Source organism: Engystomops pustulosus, chromosome 1 (genome assembly GCF_040894005.1).
Source record: "Engystomops pustulosus chromosome 1, aEngPut4.maternal, whole genome shotgun sequence".
Taxonomy (NCBI): domain Eukaryota; kingdom Metazoa; phylum Chordata; class Amphibia; order Anura; family Leptodactylidae; genus Engystomops; species Engystomops pustulosus.
Window position 1 is genome coordinate 109182233 of NC_092411.1, and position 15315 is coordinate 109197547.

Genomic DNA, 15315 nt, shown 5'->3' on the forward strand with positions numbered 1-15315 from the left:
CTGAAGTTTCAATCATAGCAGCGCAATATGGATGCCCCATACTGTCATTCTTAATCATGGAAGTCGTCTCCATGGCTGCCTCCATATGTCGTCCAATTATCAAACGAGCTGTGTAAGGCTAATTTTTTGGGCGTTTCACCAGATACGTTATGGAACTTGGCCACTATGTCGCCACCATGCTGTGTTATCGACTAAATATACCGTCAACCTTTTGTTCACATAGGAAATCATTTCAGCGCTTCTTGCTCACCTCCTTTGGTTCCTCTCTGCCGCCTTAACCAGGAAAAATACTGATACATACAGTGCTACACGTTATCCTCGCCAAAAGGAATTTTTTAAATTGGTATGTCCATTTGGGGTATGTCGCCATGCCACTCTCTATGCTCTATGCATGCTGTCTTCTATAGTGTCAGGGTCAATTATTGAATGTTTTAGATGCTATCTAGCCTCATTCGGTCACTCTGTCATCGCCATGCTGTTACCCATAATTTTGGCATAATGGTGTGATTAAGCAGCCTCAGAGGCATCCATGCATGCTGCCCCTGCTGTTTCCTGTCCATTTCCATGGTGTTTCCATCATTTTCTGAGGTTTCCAGGTGTTTGGCCAAGCTTCCCTGTGCAGACCCTTGGTCCCCTTGAAAAATGCTCGAGTCTCCCATTGACTTCAATGGGGTTCGTTATTCGAGACGAGCACTCGAGCATCGGGAAAAGTTTGTCTCGAATAACGAGCACCTGAGCATTTTAGTGCTCGCTCATCTCTAGTCTCTGCCCATTTAAAAAAATGGATTTTAATTGCAAGTAACACTTCTGGGACTTATTCCGGCCCCAGCAGCATCACTTGCATACCCATAATTTTGAGGGGGAAAACATGCATCTAGGACTAGCAACACACTTGGTCAGTATTTATCATTTTTATTACACTCACTTTTTAAATTGTGTTTTTCTCCTTAGTCTAATATGGTGGTAAAAGCTGCAGCACAACAGAAGATCAGGTGAAATCCCACAAATTTTCAAACAAAGACTCCATGGCGATTGAAACATTACATCTTGGTTGATTAAAGCACTTTGTGTGATTTCACCTGATCCTCTGATGAAGTTTTGAGGGGGGACCCCCATTGGGTTAACGTTACCAGTGGAGTGCAACAGGGGTCAGTATTGGGGAAATGGTTTGATGAAGTTTAATGTAGATAATTGTAAAGTTATGCACTTGCGCCACGAAAACAAGTAACACAATTATGTTCTAAACAGTCAATTGCTTGGTAAAACTGCAGATGAAAAAGACTTGTGGGAGTATTGAAGGATGGTAAACTTAATTTTAGTGACTAGAGCCAGGCATCTGCTGATAAAGCAAATAAAATTATGGGGTGTATCAAGAGAGAAATAGATTCTCATGGTAAAGACAAAGTTTTTCCCTTAAACAAATCACTGGTCAGACCACATATGGAATATTGTGTATAAAAAAAGTCGGACAGTACAAGAATGTCTCCAAAGATCTTTTTATACCTAGGCCTGTGACCAGGACAAGGGGGCATGGATTCTTTACTTTAACCCCTTAAGGACGCAGGGTATTCTTGCTCATTTCTCGCTCTTCATCTTCAAAAATCCATAACTCTCATTTTTCCGTGTACAGAGCTGTGTGAGGGCTTATTTTGTGCGTAACAAATTTTACTTTCCCATGATGTTATTTATTAATTCATGCCGTGTACTGGGAAGCCGGCAAAAAATTCCAAATGTGGAAAAATTGAAAAAAAACCCACATGTGCGTCACGTTCTTGGTGGCTCAGTTTTTACGACTTTCACTCTTCGCTCCAAACAGCACCTCTACTTTATTCTTTGGTTCGGTACGATCACGGTGATACCAAGTTTATACAGGTTTTATGGCGTTTTCATACATTTTCAAAAATTAAACGAATGGGTACAAAAAAGAAAAAAAAAATTGCCATCTTCTGATGCTAATAATTTTTTCATACTTTGGTGTATGGAGCTGTGGGTGGGGTAATTTTTTTTGCAAAATGAGCCAACGTTTTCATTGCTACCATTTTGAGGACTGTGCGACATTTGATAATTTTTTTTACATTTTTATGTCATATAAAAAGATTATATCCGTTTTTATATTTAGATAGATCGGCATTTTGGGACGCAGCGATACCTAATGTGTCTGTGATTTTTATTGTTTATTATATTTTATATCAGTTCTAGGGAAAGGGGGGTGATTTGAACTTTTAATATTTTATTCATTTTTCACATTTTTTAAACTATTTTTTTCTGGGTTTTTTTTTCACTATTTCTTAGACCACCTAGATGGTCTGATCATTCCTACAATACACTGCAATACAACTGTATTGTAGTATATGGCATTTCTGCACACTATACATTAGAATGAGCCACAGGCTCATTGTAATGAATATGCAGAAGCCATTAAGCCTCGGGTCAAACAAAGACCCAAGGCTACCATGGCAACCGATCGCTGCCCCCTCCGATGATGTTCGGGGGAGCGACGATTGCAGGTAACATGGCGGCGCCCATGCGGCGACTTTGCTGGCGGCAAACAACAGGTTGTTAGTGACTGCGGGTGTTAGCGATGGGTCTTAGCATGAGCCCTCTTCATACACCCTTCACAGCTCCCTGCCGCATATATCCGCTATGGTGCTTGAAGGGAGCAGTGAGACTATGGAACTCTCTGCCGCAGGTTGTTATTGCAGAGTCTTTGTACGTGTTCAAGAGGGGCCTAGATGTCATTCTGAAGAGCAAAAATATCACGAGTCATGGGGAAAAACATTTTTTAATTCTTAAAGGTTGGACTTGACGGACTTGCATCTTTTTCAAGCCTTATATATTACGGTGATAATAATCTTTATTTATATAGCGCCATCAAATACCTTTTTCCTTCCTCCGCAGACTGATGTTTATGCCTTATGGATATGTAACCCTTTTTATATTGTTTACTGCTTCACATTTATCTCTGCAGATTCATGCAGACTTGTGCTGATGTGTGCTACATCATCAAGTTGTGTTTATTTTTAAAATGTTTTTAACATTATGTCATTTGAATTAATAAACACTTATATGGTCTATCATATTAACAAATCTAAACTGTTCAAACCTGGCAGAGATTTGGCCTCGAGCCTCTTTGCAAATCTGGAATGCAGTACTCCGGAAGAGGAAAAAATGAAAGGAAAGCTAGCATAAAAATCAACCCACTTATTTATTATCTATTATCAAGAAATTGCAAGGTACCAAGCTATAGGCTTCTCTGCAGTCCCACTGAGTTTGGACTTTGTATTTAAGATGGCGGCTGATGACTGGTTCAAACAGCAACATTTTTATTTATTAAATTATTTTTATTCCATTCCCTTCTAAAAAATGCTGGACCATTATGCATGCTCTTATACCTCTTGTGTCACCCCCTTCTTCCTCATATACTGTAAGCTCTTGCAGGCAGGGACCTATTTACTATTCCTCATTTTAGAAGGAAGGACTCCATGGATAACAAATAAAAGATTACCACAGTCGCTGTGCCTGGATATATGAGTAATTGTCCATGGTTTATCATGATGGACATGAGAATAGCTATGCTGAAGTATCCAGATTTAGCTAAGGATAGGAAATGAATATAAATGACCTAAAAACACCCTTTAACTGGTTATCCATTTTTACAATCCTAAATGCATTAAAAGGGGCCTCAGTGTTATGTTGTATTATGGAGCTGTGATAATTTATGATCAGCTGTTTTCTTCAGGTGAAGTCAAAAGGTACATTCATAAAAGGACAAAAGGGGTCAAAAAGCATAACTTCTTTTAGAGAAGTGTATAAATGTGAAAGAGGACCCCAATGTGTGAATATTAGCTAAAGCCTACAACCTTGTATTATTTGAATGATTCAGAGGTCACTGAGTACATAGGACTGGGCATGGCCTGATGCCTGACAAGGATGGTCGCACGCTGCTGAGTTCCTGGGACCCTGTCCGCCATCCCGAAGACAAGATAGTAGTTTACCTGGCCAAAATACCTCACCTGGATCCCCTGCCTCTCCGGTTCATGGCTGTGTGTGCCTAGTCCCACTCCAGTCCATGTACGGCCGGTGTCTCTTCCCTGAGGCCTACATGTGGGTGTCGCTCACCATCGCCATGTGGTGTGTCTCTCCTGGAAATGTGTAGGAGATGCCTAGAGACGAAAAGTGCTGGTGGCCCTCTTCTGGAGCTGTCATGGGTCGTTTCATCACTGGGCCTGCCTTCCCCTGCTGAGCGGTGTGCCGGAGTTTGATCGCTGTGCTTCTGCAGATTAACCCCAGCCCCGCCATCTGCCTTGCTCTAGGGAGTGCTAGTCTGTGCTGGAGCCCGTGCCTGCAGGACTGGGATGACTGTGGCTCCTCATCACCTACCCTGGATCTCCTGCTGCCTATGGTGGATGGCCTGCCCTGATGCTTCATGGAGAGGTAGGCTGGCCTTCTGACTACACTGGGCCACACACTATATCCCTGCACCCGTAGGCCTCTAGCCTGCTTAACCCCTGCGGGGTTGAAACAAAAGTTACTAGTTCAGCCTTCACCTGCCACTCATCGTCACCATCACTGCCTCCATCCCGTTGCTGCCTATGCCTCGGACAGTGGTGTGCCCCAAAGTGCGTGTCTCTATTAACGGTCTCTGGCATCACTGCCCTGATACAGGTGCCTGTCTTAAAAATACTTGAGAGTGGCCTGCTTCTACCCTGAGGCTGGCATAACTAACTGTAAATTGGGTAATTGGAGAAAGAATATTAGACAACAAAAGATGTAGGTGTGCGTATCTGCACCACCTTCGAATGATGAATCCCTACAGGAGGACCCCTTTTCAGTCTACGGAACCCCTAGATTATCAAGCGGGCTCTACGTCACAGGCAATTCTGGAGCAAATACAGTCCAATGTGGCTCAGAAACTTGGATGCTTTTCCAGCACACAGCCATTTTCACTGCAGAAGGTGCAAAACAACTCCTCGCCTCTGTTTTAGGGCTTTCCAAGTCCTTGACAGCCCAAATTGTCGGTGGATACCTCTGATCCCGGCAGTGCTGGATCAGAAATTTGCTAAAGTACTGGCAGCGATTAGTTCATGCCAATCCAAAAAGGTTGCCAAAGTGGACAAGCTCCGACAAGACTTTGTCATACTCCATCACAACGTTCACACAGCCGAAGAGAGAATTACGGAGACTGAGCACAGGTCTGCGGAGGATGTTCACATGCCAATGTCTGCCCAGATTAGGGATCTTCAACGACAGATGTCCGGACGGAGCCGATGACTTTGAAAACTGGCTTTGGCGGAGCAATATCCGTATTGTGGGGCTACCGAAATCGTCAGAAAGCTGGCTGAAAAATTTACTTCCGGCGGAAACATTCACTCCTTTTTTCACAGCAGAGGTGGCTCAACATCTCTGACTCCTTTTCATTGGCTAGGGGGTTCAGACAGGGGTGCCCGCTATCCCTGCTCCTTTTTGCTTTGATCATTGAACCATGGCCATTTTCCACGTGGATTGTATTAAAGGCATAGTGTGTGGGTACATTACCTAAAAAGTGTCCCTATATGCAGACGAAATGCTGGTGTCCTTACTATCACTAATAGACTACTTTGGTTTGTTTTCCAGTCTTCAGGTCAATTGGGACAAGTCAGTTTTCCCCTCCGGTCCCTGTCCCGGTGGTGTTACACTTTAAATACCTGGGAGTTCAGGTCTCTCGTAAGATACAAGCATACCATGAGTTAAATATAGAACCTGTGGTCTCCGCTACCAAATCTCGTCTCTTTCGCTACATGGGCATATTAATATCTTTAACATGATATTTCTTATAAAATTCCTGTACCTGTTCCATACCTGCCCAGTTTTACTCCCCAAGAGCTTGTTTTAATGTGTAGATAGAATTCTTAGATCCTTATATTGGCAAGGAAGCACACTACACTTCAGCTTAGCTTTGCTGCAGGCACCTAAATCCCAGGGTGGGTGGGCAGCCCCTGATCTGTACCTATTACCTAGCTTCACAGCTGGTATATGCACACTGGTCGATTGATGTGGATTAGGGTAATGCGGCCACAGCTCTTGCCGATCCTTTGTCCGCCCAATACTTAGCGGGCAGCTCTGACTTTCCGCCTCTGTCCCCTCAAATTCCCTTGTGGCTTAATCCATGGACTGCAGGGGGTCAAATTTCAGGGCCAGGTCTTGTCCTCCACTTCTGAACTGCTCTCTCTTGACCAGCTAGGTGAAAAATTCCAGCCATGGCCTTCTTTTGGTTTGGTTTCACTTGCCTGATGGTGGAGTTTTCTAAGCTTAAAATCTTGTTAGGTACTCCAGACCTCCCTAAAACTCTCACTCAGGTTTATGCTCTTTTGCAGCTGCTGACCCCTTGATAGGGCACTCCTGAGCTGGAAGGACTCAGGACTGGCAAAATCGCCAGCGGCACTTAAAACAAGGCACTGCATTGGCGCCGCCATGTTTCTACTGATCGTCATCGGGGGAGGCAATTGGTGTCATGACAGCCACGGGTCTTCATCAAACCCAAGGCTGCATGGTTTATGCAGATTCCTTACAATGAGCCAGTGGCACATTGTAATAAATCATGTGCAAAAACGCCATATACTGCAATACAGTAGCATTGCAGTACATGGTAGGAACGGTCGGACCATCTAGGGTTAATGTACAGTACAGTAATGTACAGAGCAGTGGTGGCGAACCTATGGCACTCACTGTATGGGAGTAGTGTCCCTCACTGCATGGCGGTAGTGTCCCTCACTGCATGGCGGTAGTGTCCCTCACTGCATGGCGGTAGTGTCCCTCACTGCATGGCGGTAGTGTCCCTCACTGCATGGCGGTAGTGTCCCTCACTGCATGGCGGTAGTGTCCCTCACTGCATGGCGGTAGTATTCCTTACTGTATGGGGGTAGTGTTCCTCACTGTATGGGGGTAGTGTTCCTCACTGTATGGGGGTAGTGTTCCTCACTGTATGGGGGTAGTGTTCCTCACTGTATGGGGGTAGTATCCCTTATAGAGCGGTATTGTCAGTAATTTTAGGCTAAATAGCCATGTTGGCACTCTGGTATTATTACATGAACTTTGGTTTCCAGTTTGGGCACTTGGTCTCTAAAAGGTTCGCCACCACTGCCCTACAGTGTTACGACCTCTAACACTGATAGGAGGGTCCATTAGACCCAGGTATAAAGCTGCAGTTTGAAGGAGACAAGTGCTGTTGAAATCTTGGAGGTGCTTGCACATGTATTTGATGTTGACGGCATGGGAGAAATGGGTTCCATGTTGGGAGAGTGGACAAAGACATCGAGACTTGACAGCTGAAGAATTCTCTCCAGCCCAGTACTCCTGTTTCTCTACGAGGCAGCACTGGATCATGCGGAGCTTGCTTCTTCTCCTCTGGTATCACATGCCAGGTAATGTGGGGGAACCGTTAGCTCCACAGTCAAGCCACAACCCCCATGTTAATTTCAATTGTAATATATTTGATACCTTTTATCATTTACAACAAACATAAAAGCTAGTAGTTTTGTAGTAGGCACAAGAAAGAAAATGACCGTATGTTATCACAGATGGACAACAAAAGGAAAAACATAACAATTTCCAATTTTAGATCTTCCTTGCTTAAGGGCTATTTTTGTGGAAGTTATCCGCCCTTCATTCCTTGGACCACACACCAAGAAGTTGTGTACTCAACAGTTTTTGTGTTTCCTTCCGAAAGACTTAAATATCTATAAATACCTGCCTTCTTTCAGGTAACACTGGAGGCCTAGTTTTCCCTTTCCCATCCTAGAATACTTACTTGCAAGAGAAATCTTCTTAAGGAGTTTAATTCACCTTTTTGACTTTTGGACCAAACCAACACAAAATGGAGCTTCTAAATGCTGCAGAACGCAGTGCATAAAGCTTTTTTTCAGCATTAAACGTATAGCATTTCTTTCTAGTGAAGAGTTTTGTTAATCTGAAATATGAGCACATGCATTTTTGTCTCAAGTGTTATTGTCATCTATTCCTGCTTTGTAATCATTCAGTTTATGTTGTAAATACTAATAATGAAACTGCTTACTGAGGCATACCGTGTGAACACATCCCACCTATGGGTGGACTCGATGTGGCCTCCCAAATGTAGACACCAGAGCTGCTATGGTTCAAAATGAATCATAAATCTAGGGTTCACGCTGTGTGGATACAATAGGTTATTTATGACTCTTTATATTGTAGTTTATCTGTTATTTAGGGCTGGTAGGGTGTAAAATCTGCTTGGTTTTGGGGTGCCAGTTAATATTAAATTAACAACAATATTCAATGGATCTTTATAGGGGATTTATTAAGGGTACAATACAGGGGAATACACATAGAGGGTAAACTAACTAAGGGGCAGAGAGATGGTGGGGAAGGAAGTGCTCTCACTAAAGATCTATATACCATCTTATATACACACACACATAGCTCACACACATTGCCCATCATCCCACCTCCACCACTGTCTTGGCCAATCCAATGATGAGGTAGAGTCAATACATTCTTATCATACAACCTTGCAGGACAAGTAACTTGAGTCTTTGTTTCCCACAGGATCTGATAGAATCTCCAGGGGGCAATGACAAGCAGCTGTCCTCAGTGTGGTCAGGATAGCCCCAGCCTCCAGGTGTAATAGCACAGTCCATTGTTATCACATGCAGCTGTCTCTGCAATCTTTATTAGGGGCAATGTAGGCATTTATGGCTTAGTTCTTCCTCTGTCCACAAAGACCCTTAAACTGTCTCAAGCCACATCATGTCATATTTCCAACATTATGCCCCTTTGGGCCTGAAAGGCCCACACACCATTAGACCATATTTAGAACAGAAATAAAATCCATTTCTCCACCATTATCTTCTTTGGGTGTGGAAATGATCTTTCTTCTTCTGGCTTTTCCTCAAGACAAAGTAGTTGAAGGTTGTATGGGTAAGGGATAGGGCACCAATGGTCATCACGCCATTCACTCACATTCATTCTCATATCCATTTCTTGAATGACATTTTTCCATCTATACCAATTATCCAACAAATATAGATCTCCATGTATGCTAGTAACTATCATATTTACAATATGCAAATATAAATCCCACGTCATATAGAATGCAAGCTGGCAATAACATCTTAGATATCAACATAAGCTATAGATATGAAATTACATAAAAGGAAACCCAAACAGAACTATAAAACATTACCAATAGTAAATCAAAGGATTGATTTCAAGTAGAAGTTTGCAGGGTGGTTTATCTAAGGGTTTCCAGATTTACTTGACTTCAAATATGTTTAGTTTAAACATAAACTTTCATTTAGCTTTTTCCCATTACCAAATCTAATTCTGTAAGTTTATATTTATACTCCATAGAAATGTTCATATCACACCTTATATATGTATCCCATCGTCCTGACTTATAAATTAACCAAAAGTATATCAAGTGCATAAAACACATAGCAAAAAAAATTATAAGTCATTCCACTAATCAACCTTTAGAGTAGGTGTCCATCTAACCTCTTATATTGGTAATCTTACTTGTGCATTATACAATATAGTAACCGTATACTGAGCCATTAATTACTATATGTTTTACGCAACCTTGAAGACACACACATAGATTAAGACCCGTCCTAATGTCTGGGTCCACGCTCACAGAGGAAGGATAAGCCACTGCTTGTCCTGTACTATGTTATGGAACCGATGTTCCCTATCTCTTTTTGAGCGAATTTTTTACAATTCTACATTTGCACTTTATTCCCCTGAGGATTGTACCTCTACCGGTACATGAAACGCGTAGGGATACGAATTGTTTATATCACTTAGTTTTTAGGGCATAATAGTTACACCAAGGGACAGATTGGGACCGCCCTTGTAAGGGCTGGGAGCTAATCCATGGGTTCAGGGTTACGTTATAAGTAGGGATTTGTAGGTGAGCACCGCAGCATAATTCCCTACTCCCGCACCCTGGATGAAGACAGGTGAGAGCTTATTTGGTGACTGCTGCACCTGTAATGAAGACTGGTGAGATGACACCTTTTCTTTATCAATAACTTTGATTTTTGCATCATTTTTCCCATCTGTGTAAATACACAACTGAGGTGTACTTTTGCCCTTAAACTTAGTGGTTTATTTGTACAGGGTAACTAGCCCTGCATATTGGTTATTGTCCCCGACCTGGTGTGACAACTATTACATGTCTGTTTGTCATTTTTTCAGTGCTGAGATTAAGTTTTTAATAACTACATAATTAAATGTTAAGTTTTATATATATAGCTAGGGCATTTGCTTATTGATGGATTAAAAAAAAATTCAAACTGAATGCTGCTTTTAATACCCTATGTTCTTCATTTAGATGCTTTACTGGTATAAAGGAGCGTGCAGTTTGTTTGAGAAACTTAAAATTAAGTTGCCAGTGAGACAAATGTATCAGAGAAAAAAACCTTAAATAAAAAAAAATTAAATATTTATGTGAATTCACTATAGTCTGCCCCTTTGGTACTGCATTACTCTCTAAAACCATGCCCCTTTGGTACCACAAAATGGTACCAAACACTGTATAAAAAAAAAAATAATAATACTTGAATCAAGAAAAAAAAATGCTCAATTTAAAAAAAAATGGGGAAAAAAAAAAATCCAACAAATCCAACATTCCTGAGCATCAGGAACAAAAACAAAAAATGTGTATTGACACAGTTTACATACTACATTTAACAGAACACAAAACAGACAACATAAAACAATGAGAGCTAATTCAGCTTCTACACATCTTAGGGTGGGACAGCAGGCAGTTTCCAATCCTTCTTCTGTCAATGATTACGTAAGGTCATCTATGGGACAAGATAAAGAACAGACATAGCACAAAAAACAACAAATACATTACACACAGGACCTACACATCACAATGGGATGTTACTTCATATTTTTAATTGTTTGCAAACAATTTACCCTCATAAATTTTGAGCTCATTACACCACGTGGTTTTATTTGTAAAGACATCGAACTTTATACAAACAATATCTTTCACATACTACTTTTTAATGACCTGTAAACAAAAATGTCAATATTAATATTTTGTTTCTTCAGCCAACCACCTTGTTGCCTAAAACAAAAACATAATGAGTTATCACACAAACAATACTCAAAACAGATATGTAAAACACAAGATCAAAGAATGGAGCCTGTAGAAACAAAACAAAGTGTTAATTTTTTTGTCCTGGAGTCATGTGACAAAAGAAATCCAGTCTACAAGAGAAAGAAAACATTGTTAGAAACCTTGCAATTCATACCATCAACACAATTCCAAGTCTATTCATTCACAATGTGTATTGGTATATCCACACATTAATAAGCCATGCTGCTGCTGTACTGTGCAGAGTTTATTAGCAGGGGGAGGGCGATCTGTGACCAGCTCCAGAATAGCCAGAATGGCAGCCCTGCCCATGGATTGTACCCTGGGACATTAGCACCCTCCTTGTGCTCCCTGCCATGAGGGGGAGGCTGTTCTTTCTTATCCCTGTGTATATTGGGGCTCTTATTTGCATGTGATGTGTTCTCCTTACATGTCTCAGTATGGCTAGTCCCAGGAGAAGTCATGACCTCCTCACATGTCTCTGTGATCACTGTGTTCTGGTTGGTCTCAGGCTCAATGGCATCAATTTCTGTATGCAATGAATTATAATGTGTCTCATGGTTTGCATTATTTACATTACAGAAACGTTTAATATGTCCTGGCCTCCCACATCCATAGCAATACCGGACATATCTTGTCCTCCTAGCTCTGTACTCTGTAGACAGATATCCTGATGGTTCACCCCTATTGTTAGACTCCTGACACCAGTCCCTGAGTATATTAATAAAGTTCTCTAGGGATGTGGCGTTCTTCAGGGCAATTTTTGTGGTGTAATCCACATTACACTGATTTGCCATTGAATAGAGGAAATCAGAGTCATCCTGAGACATATCGGGGCAGTTGTAAACACTCCTAAATAAGGTCAGGTACTTGTTACAGAACATAAGGGGGTCATCACCTGTCCTGAACCTATGTTTCCTCAGGGTATTCTCACCCATTATGTCTCTCCCTCCCATGATACACTGCAGTTCCTTCCTTCTTAAGTCTGCACCACTATCATCATCTCCCATGTGTGTAGATGACAACTGTGCGACCAGAGGCCCAGGAAGCCATGCTTGGAGCAGAGACCAGGCATCCTTATTACATAAGTTGTATTGCTTCACCACAGCTTCAAATTTATTGGATACAATTATTGGTGATTCATTTGTATCCCATTCTCCAATGACCTGACACAGATGTAGTCTATCCTGGATGGTGAGTGTTGGAGACTTATCTGCAGGTATTAGATTGTGTTCACCACTCCAACCCCCGGGTGTGACAATGCAGACATCTGCTGCTTTATGGCACGTCTGGTTCTGTACTTGGAGGGACCGGATCTGTTCTCCTTGTTTACACAGTTGGGCCATTGCTTCAGACAACTGACTCTTTAGTGAGGTAATTAACACGTCCTTCTGATGTATCTCCCTTTCTAAGGACTGTATATGAGTTTCAGTAGATACAGAACTCAATCTACACTCATGTAGCTGCTTATCCAACTCATGATTTCTTATAGACAGCTCATCCACCTTTGCTTGTAGATTATCCATCTCACTAGTTGTTTTAGCAGAAATTTCAATCACAGAGTCACTGATTCTGTCTATACTTTCCTTACATTGGAGCCTTTGTATGGACCAATTTACTTCCTTTACCTCAGCCAATTCTTTCATCTTAATTAACATCATAATTTCATTGCCCAACCTTTCTTTCTTCCCTCTCTTACTGAGCACTTTCCTATCTAACTTCTCATTATGGGCCTTACATTGCATCATCAGCTCCTTATATTGCTCCTCTAGTGAACCATCTGCACATGACTGGTAGCGAGCAGAGGAATATTTTTTCACAAACTTTTGAACTAGTTCCATCTCTGTTACCACAATACACTGACAAACACACAAATGACAAACTAAACAAACACAGTTTACCTACTATACTAACTTTCCTAAAGGCTACTTTACACACTGTTTAAGCCTTTATACTCATTCACTCTAGGAAAATGTACAGCTATACCCAGGAACAAACTTTTTCTTTACCTCTGTACACTAAAACACAATTGCTCACACTTAACGTTAACCTACAATCTCAACAAGCGACTTCCTATACATTCACATAAACCAACCTGGCTTATCAAAGATAGTAATGTAATATGAAAACTTGTTACTTACCAGGATTTCCTCTGTACCAAAGATCCAAATTCCGTTCACAGATTGAAGTAGCGCAGATATGTTGACGTGGATTCTCTGTAGAATTTAAATTACAGGTCCAGACTGGGGTGCCAAATGTAAAATCTGCTTGGTTTTGGGGTGCCAGTTAATATTAAATTAACAACAATATTCAATGGATCTTTATAGGGGATTTATTAAGGGTACAATACAGGGGAATACACATAGAGGGTAAACTAACTAAGGGACAGAGAGATGGTGGGGAAGGAAGTGCTCTAACTAAAGATCTGTATGCCATCTTATATACACACACACACATAGCTCACACACATTGCCCATCATCCCACCTCCACCACTGTCTTGGCCAATCCAATGATGATGTAGAATCAATACATTCTTATCCCACAACCTTGCACGACAAGTAACTTGAGTCTTTGTTTCCCATAGGATCTGGTAGAATCTCCAGGGGGCGATGGCCTCCAGGTGTAAGCACAGTCCATTGTAATCACATGCAGCTGTCTCTGCAATCTTTATTAGGGGCAATGTAGGCATTTATGGCTTAGTTCTTCCTCTGTCCACAAAGACCCTTAAACTTTCTCAAGCCACATCATGTCATATTTCCAACATAGGGGTTGTGGCATAACTTGACCATGGCCGGCGCGATGGGTAGGCAAAGTGGGCATTTGCCCAAAGCCCCCTGAAAGAATCTCTTCTTTCAAATGTATGTAAAATTGTGTTTCTAGGTGCCATGGATTCAGAGTTATTCAGGTCTAAAGTGAGAATATCAGGTGTGATTTTTATATATAAAAATCACTCCCGACGGCATTTTAATAGTTAATATCTTCATTTTCCTGACACTTAGAAACACAAATTTAGATTCTTATAAAAGAGGAGACTCTCTTCTGTCATAGGAAAAAAAGAAGTGAGGTTCTATAAGTCACAGAGCCAGAGATATAGCCCTCTGAAGTTTACCCCCTCCAGATTATTAGCCTTCAGGCTACAGCACCTCACAGATAATGGAAATATTCACATTATATGTTACTACAATTTGATAAGGCATACCACCAAAAACACACACATTCCAGAATAACATTTTTATTTCACACCATTCCTACATTATTTACACCTATGTTATCACGTTCTCACTCAAATTCTTATGAAGCATGAAGGGTTCTGTTATTGCGCAGCTAATACAATAGCGCACATCTAAACGTGACTTTTGTTATCTCATTATCTTAGTTTATGGATATATAGTTATGTATTTGGGTTACTATTGTGTAAGGGAGTGTACAATGATAGATCTGTGTGAAGCTTAGTGCAGTAGGTAGTGGGGTAGGAATGATCTCCTCACATCTTGCTGTTTTAGTAAAGTATGAAGTGTGTTTTCTTCATATAAATATTCTGGATTTGTACATATTTTAGAGGACATTTTGAATTTTCATGCCATTTTTGCATTTATTGCAGTTTGCTGCAAAGTTGCATGAAGGTGGTAGTGTGTATGAAAAAAATCTTGTTTACATGGAGATTTCTGAAAAAAATTGATTTTGACAAGGAGCTTTTTATTTTGTGTGTGATATATTTTTAAACACATTTGTGGATAGCAACCAAATATGTCACGGTTTTTGTTTTAGCATTTTTGGGAGTGTAAATTCTTGATGTTGTGTATTGTGATACATATAACTCTGCTCACTTTGTGTTATTTTTAAATTTATATTTGTGCATAAACCACTACTTAGATGTGAGTTTTATGTAAAAACGTATGTTATCAAGGCACTTTTTGTTTAATAATTTGTGTTTGTCACAAAGTTACATGAGGGTGGTCAAATGTTAATTGCCAAATGCATCGCCTGGTTGTCTGCTTTCAAAATTACATAGGTTTTACGGGTGCCATTACTTTTTAATCTGTTTTACTGATATATTTTGCAGGTTGTGACGGTCTTAAAATTTCTAGCTGAAAAGCAGATATTTAGTTATTTTAGTTTTAGTGATATTATGTTGATTTATTTAAGTGAACATGTCAAAATGAGGCATTTATGAACTCTACACATGTTCATT

At 40.8% G+C, this 15315-nt stretch overlaps 2 protein-coding genes across 8 annotated transcripts in view; both read right to left on the reverse strand.

Annotated features, from left to right (window-relative positions):
• AOPEP (aminopeptidase O (putative)) overlaps positions 1–15315 on the reverse strand; it is a 304550-nt gene that overhangs the window by 135943 nt on the left and 153292 nt on the right. The window lies entirely within an intron of this gene.
• On the reverse strand, positions 11073–12963 carry LOC140118611 (posterior protein-like). The gene is made up of 2 exons (XM_072136736.1): positions 11553–12963; positions 11073–11092 (listed from the first exon to the last, which is right to left on the reverse strand). The coding sequence occupies exons 1-2, from the start codon at positions 12961–12963 to the stop codon at positions 11073–11075; spliced, it is 1431 nt and encodes a 476-aa protein (XP_071992837.1).